The sequence below is a fragment of the Monopterus albus genome, unplaced genomic scaffold, assembly GCF_001952655.1.
Source record: "Monopterus albus unplaced genomic scaffold, M_albus_1.0 scaffold12.1, whole genome shotgun sequence".
In the NCBI taxonomy this organism is placed as follows: Eukaryota; Metazoa; Chordata; class Actinopteri; order Synbranchiformes; family Synbranchidae; genus Monopterus; species Monopterus albus.
The window spans coordinates 3,868,131-3,874,487 of record NW_018127892.1 but is presented as its reverse complement, the minus strand read 5'-3'; the positions used below and the strand labels follow the sequence as shown (position 1 = coordinate 3,874,487).

The window sequence follows — 6,357 nt, the reverse complement described above, 5'->3', positions numbered from 1 at the left end:
AATCCAATATTATATTAATCCAACCATGTGTAAACAAAACAACAATAATAAATCTGAGAATGTGTTGCACAAAAATATTGTATCAGGTATTTTGAAATGGGAGATGCGTCCTATAAATTATTTCACAGAGAGATGCAAAAAGTGATTAAAGGGATTAAAAAAACCTATCCTCCAGTCACTGTTGGACAACAAGTCCTCCAGCCTAAATGAGCTGTGACCACAGCTTTGGTCTTGGTGCGTCCCTGAGCCACACTGCGCAACATTTTCAGATTCTCATCAAATGTGTCTCTGCTCTGTTGTAGCTGAAGTTTATAGTTGAGCACAACCAAGAGAGGGAAGTTTGCTATATGAGCCTTTGAAACTGCTATAAATGAACAAGCTGTTCCGCACGATTTCAAAATAATCCGCGTGTCAGTGTCATCTTTCTTATGCAAAGTAGCTGTCTTTGAAGGCGGATCTGTTGGCAGGTTAGACCGGGACTGAGGCTCCGACCAGCTCAGACAAACGCTGCCACCAAACGCATCAACTGCTTGCTTCTGGGAGAGAATAATCCGGCAATTCTGGGACACATTTCTTATTATCACCGGGGATATTTACTGGCTTATTTTGCTCACTGGTGAATTGTTTCGACTGCCTCGCGAACATCCATCCTGGAGCACTGAAGGAAACCAGTTTTTCCAAGTTGTCGCACAAGGACTTAAATCGCACTGTGACACAGAGATCCTGTGAAGAAGTGTCATGAAACGAGAGGACGGAGCAGCGAGTATTCTGAAAACAAGCAGGGAACAAATCGGAGCACAAAGAAACTATCTTTTACTCACAGTAGACTGATACACGGTGCAAGAGACTGAGCAAGTAGTTCTAACACTGCAGCCACAAACCGAGCGCTTCAAAGCATGGACCTCAACGCACGCTACTTGCAGCGAGAAAATCTTTTGGGACCGTCGCGGGATTTATATTTCAATTAAACTCTCCAAACCTAAAATGAAGACTACAATGGTCTTGCAGCAGCTAGTTGTGTAAGTTTTTTTCCCACTCTGATCCTACACACAAACACCAGCCTGGTTGCATCACTGACTTTTTAATGAAACAAACTTGTGTTGTGGTACTGGTGAATATTTCATCGATTTATTTCCCCTTAAATTAAGCGGGGAAGATGTGTTCGTTTGCTACTCTGAGCCTCATCTGTGTGCTGCTGGTCCTGTGGAATGATGGGGGATCAGCCATTGGCTCACTAGACCCTGACCCTGACTGGTCAAGAGAGGGGAGATGTCAACACATCAGCATCCCCCAGTGTAAAGACATTGGCTACAACATGACTCGCATGCCTAATCTTATGGGCCATGATGACCAAAAAGAGGCAGCCATAAAGCTGCAGGAGTTCGCAACACTGATACAGTTTGGATGCCACAGTCATCTCAAATTTTTTCTATGTTCACTCTATGCTCCCATGTGCACAGAGCAGGTGTCCAACCCCATTCCAGCTTGTAGAGTTATGTGTGAGCAGGTCAAGCTGAAATGCTCACCCATCTTAGAACAGTTTAACTTCCCTTGGCCTGACTCTCTGGACTGCTCGCGGCTTCCAACCAAAAATGACCGTAACAACCTCTGCATGGAGGCACCCAACAACAGCTCAGATGAGCCTCCCAAGGTCTCCCACACCCAACCTCCAGATTTTAGACCACAGCGGCCTCTGAGTGGGCAAGACCTGCACCTCAAGGATAGCAGTAACAAGCAGACATGCAGCAACCCTGGCAAGTTCCACTTTGTTGAAAAGAGTGAGTCCTGTGCCCCCAAATGCTACCCCAAAGTTGATGTATACTGGAGTCAGGGTGATAAGCAGTTCTCTCTGGTGTGGATGGCCATCTGGTCCATCCTCTGCTTTGTCTCCAGTGCCTTCACCGTGCTCACTTTCCTCATAGACCCGCAGCGATTCAAATACCCTGAGAGGCCAATCATCTTCCTCTCCATGTCCTACTGTGTTTACTCTGTGGGCTACCTTGTCCGACTTTTTGTGGGAGCTGAGAGAATAGCCTGTGACAGAGACAGTGGGGTCCAGTATATTATCCAGGAGGGTCTGGAGAGCACAGGCTGCACTATTGTGTTCCTCATCCTGTATTATTTTGGCATGGCCAGCTCCCTCTGGTGGGTTATCTTGACCCTTACATGGTTCCTGGCTGCAGGGAAAAAGTGGGGTCATGAGGCCATCGAGGCCAACAGCAGCTACTTCCACCTGGCGGCGTGGGCCATCCCCGCCGTAAAGACAATCATGATTCTGGTGATGAGGAAGGTGGCGGGTGACGAGCTGACAGGCGTCTGCTATGTGGGCAGCATGGATGTCAAAGCTCTCACAGGATTTGTGCTCATTCCTCTCTCATGCTATCTTATTATTGGTACCTCTTTTCTGCTGTCTGGCTTTGTGGCCCTCTTCCACATCCGGAAGATCATGAAAACAGAGGGAGAGAACACAGACAAGCTTGAAAAGCTGATGGTTCGCATCGGTGTCTTCTCCGTGCTCTACACTGTCCCTGCTACCTGTGTCATTGCCTGCTATTTCTATGAGCGGCTCAACATGGACTACTGGCGTATCCTGGCAGGGGAGCAGAAGTGCGTGAACAGTAGCGGGCTAGATTCAGACGAGTGCGTCATGAAGACTTCTGTCCCCGCTGTTGAGATCTTCATGGTAAAGATCTTTATGCTTCTAGTGGTGGGCATCACTAGCGGCATGTGGATCTGGACCTCAAAGACACTGCAGTCATGGCAGAATGTGTTCAGCATGAAGCTTTTTTTTTCAAGTACACGGCAGTCATGGCAGAATGTGTGCAGCAGGAAGCTAAAGAAGAGGACGAGGAGGAAGGCTGCCAGCGTCTTCACCAGCAGCAGACCGTACATCAAACCTCACCCATCTCTCAAAGGCCACAGTACAAACTACAAGCCTACACGGCCCCCTCCAACATGTGTATAAGGTGGCTCTCTTTGTATAAACCCCAAAAAATATTTGTAAAGCTCTTACCTAAACTAGACTTTGTAATTAGAGTGCCATCAAAAAAATCAACATTAATGTTTTATTTATGTAAACTGCATTGAAGAATGAAATATTTGTGTATCTTGAGCCATCTCATGCAACAAGAGTTGCCTTTGTTTGCAAAAAATACTGCTACTCCTGGATTCACTTATCCCATTGAGGACTCAGTAGAGAAAAAAATCTTATTGTTTCCAAGACAAACACAGTGGAATAAACCATTTGGATGTGCCATGGGGTTACTTGAATGATGTGCAATAGATGTTTTCCTTACAGGCAAAAAATACACTTGTGCTGTTACTGATTACAGACACTGAAAAGACCCCTGAAATAATGGAGGCATATGGTTTGAGAGATGAGTGTTGTGTTTGGCATTTTAATGGAAACCCAGACAGTGTCATATATGTTTGAACTGGAGTGAGAGCAGCTGTTGAGAAAAAAAAAAGCCTATTGTGAGGCAAATCTACGCCATTAATTAATCAAGCACTCGTTACTGAAAAGTTACTTGTACACGCAGTTGTTTTCCTTTTTTTCTTTGCTATTTTATAGCACAAGGAGACATTTGTATATATTTCTAAAGAAGTTGAGATTTTATAGAAAAATTAATAAAACGTTCTAGTTTTAAATGTTTGTCACACTGGAAGTGTGTTGGTATTCTCTCTGTTAGAATGAGTCTTCATCCTCATACAGAGGTTGCAACACTGCTTCTCACCTTCGCCATTGCGCACTGAGAGCAGTCGGTTTAATTCACCATAAAAATCAACATAACTGATCTAAATTAGTGAATGTAATGATATGTCAGAGCTGTAATTTAACTATTTGTCATCCATAAATGACTGATTTTACTAGCAGTTCAGATCAGCTCATAAATGTTGCACATACACTGCATATCTTCTACTATGGAAAAATACAGTTGTACATCTGAAAAATGATGGACCATGTTACTGAACTTTGTCGAACCGTTACATGCTAAGTCGTATTGGTTCTCAAGTCAACAGGAAACATAAACAGTGACGTCTTCGTGTTTCAAATGTTCATGAGGGAAACATTTATGTCTGTTGCCCTGTACCTGCAACTAACAGCAAAAAAAAGTAGGTGTGCATGTTTGAAAGATCCTTTGTGGCCTTGTGTTTGCTCTTTAGATACAATACAGAGGGTAACAAAGTCACCTTTGTGCATAAGTTTAAGTTTTTTTCATACAAAATGGCCCAAGAGGATTTTGATTTTAACAAAACAGAATAACATTTTATTGTCAGGTGCAGTTGCCATTTTTTCTGAGACTAGAATATTTGTGTTTTATTTTAACGTTCACTTTGAAACCATGTACATGGGTTTTCCTGTTAGTGGACATTTCAGAAGTGGTGATGTCTTCAAAAGGCAAAATTACACAACTAAACTGTCCAATATTTTAGCTGTGGCTGTCCTTGGAGTTTTGATAGACTGGTAATGATAGTTTTTATATTCATCGCTGCCTTTTTGCTGGGTATAAACCTTTGTACACATTTTCAGCTGAAGTGAATATACAACTCTATTTTAGCCCCCCAACCTCCTCACTTGCTGTGCTGCATGTGTCATTGAAGGGGTTCTACAATAATCCAGCTCTCATTCAGGACAGGATTAGACTATTTGAAGGGGTGGACTTTGAAAGGGGATTGCTACCAAACAAAATACAAAATATCTGTCATCTCTTCTTATCAACAGGGCATGGTAACATTTTGAAAGACACATCTGGCCTGGATTTGAAGTAGTTACAAATTGACTGAAACTGTTTCCAAAAGCATGAGCACACTGAATACACTGTGTAGTATTCTGACATGTTTGGTGTTAAACAATCCTTACACTGTAAACAGGTTTGAAGTGCATGCTCTGAGCGCCACAAGTCTAGTCTTAGATCCAAGCAATTACAAATTGACTTTTGTCTTCATAGTGTTGTCAGAGCAACAGGAAAAAATGGACAATGAAAGTCACTGACATGTACAAATATGTCAACCATTTAAGACACAATTGAATTGATTGTCAGAAATTAATGTAAATGTAACTAGGAAGCACAAAGCTATCCTTTTGGAAAAGAGGTCATTTTGAACTTTTTCCACCTTTTTAAGAAAGAAGATATGAAAGTGAAGCAGATGGAGAGTAAAACCTATGGTAGAGAGTCCATTCTGGTTTAATAAAGCTTCAGAAATGTAGTAATGCTTTATGCCTGAGGGCATTCAAGTTCCAGCGTCAACCCAACCCGTTTTAACAGTCAAAAGCACATGACTCACAACCTCTATGTGGCTGAATCAAAGTCAGCCAGTGTCTACTGATACTCTGAGTTGTGAAAAAGGTGTGAGTGCTTCTGAGAGCTTCAACAGAGGCCACCTGGATAACAGCCCCTGAGGTGTCTGGGAAGGCTGTAAATATAAATGACAGTTACCTCCCCCCTCCAGGGCTTCTTAGCCAAGCAGACTTTTCTTCTCTTCTTCTCCTCTCTTCAAAGAAAAAAATCCTGCTCAGAGCAAGGGCAAAGTATTGCTGCTGTTCTTTTTTTAAATCTCACTCTACTGTATATCATTGAACGCAGGCTTTTAAAAGTATAGATCTTATTTCATTAGATCGCAGGCTATCAAGCCAGGAGAGTCTCTCAGCAGTGCCTGCTGTTGCTAATCATTAAATGGACTTTGTGATGGCATGTTTTCTCTGAATCCTGCCACAGCCATGTGACTAACGCTAATGAATCTCAGATCCACATACCTCTAAACTCCACCAGGACAAATGTTGTCACCTCCACGTTCATCCACTTCCTGCCTCTCATTCATTCTGCTGTGCCATGCAGGAGATAGTGGTATGGCTTATGATGTGCTGACAAAAAGAAGCCTCTGCTTATGATCGGTGTTCTTGAAAGGGCATCAAACCTTTGATAATTACGTGATTTAATTGGATATGACTTGTTCACCAGCAAGCCAGGATTTTCAGCATTTCACACAGTGTAACTGAGCTGATGTTAAGAACCTTTGTGGAGCTGAACACTATTACAAATATAAAGATGACACGACAGAACAGTTAGTCCTCTTCTGCATGTCAAAGGCTTATTCAGGGTCAGAGGAAAAGCAACAAGGAAGCCTAATCACCAGTCCAAAGTTTAAAATCTTACTTATATCAATAAATGATGGCACCATCTTTGTTGAGTGACATTGTTGTATTCAGGGCTGTGGAGGTGTACCTTTGCCTGTGCACTTTTACTTTGCGTTTTGCTTTTGGAAGCAGTCATAAAGTTCTCTGACGCTGTGACATAAATGAAGTTGCTGGGATGACTGGCAGCTGAGGCAGCTTTCCTTTGATCAGGCTTTGTGGAG

The 6,357-nt window shown here is 42.7% G+C and overlaps 1 protein-coding gene across 2 annotated transcripts; it reads left to right on the top strand.

Annotated features, from left to right (window-relative positions):
• Positions 1 to 293: 293 nt before the first annotated feature.
• On the top strand, positions 294 to 4,636 carry fzd10 (frizzled class receptor 10). 2 transcript variants are annotated; one of them, XM_020590723.1, is made up of 2 exons: positions 294 to 2,777; positions 2,829 to 4,636. In XM_020590723.1, exons 1-2 carry the CDS (start codon positions 1,157 to 1,159, stop codon positions 2,963 to 2,965), a joined length of 1,758 nt encoding a protein of 585 aa, XP_020446379.1. In that variant the 5' UTR covers positions 294 to 1,156; the 3' UTR covers positions 2,966 to 4,636. The 2 variants fall into 2 exon arrangements, with proteins under 2 accessions (XP_020446379.1, XP_020446378.1); XM_020590722.1 differs by having other exon boundaries at positions 294 to 2,772; positions 2,824 to 4,635.
• Positions 4,637 to 6,357: the final 1,721 nt, after the last annotated feature.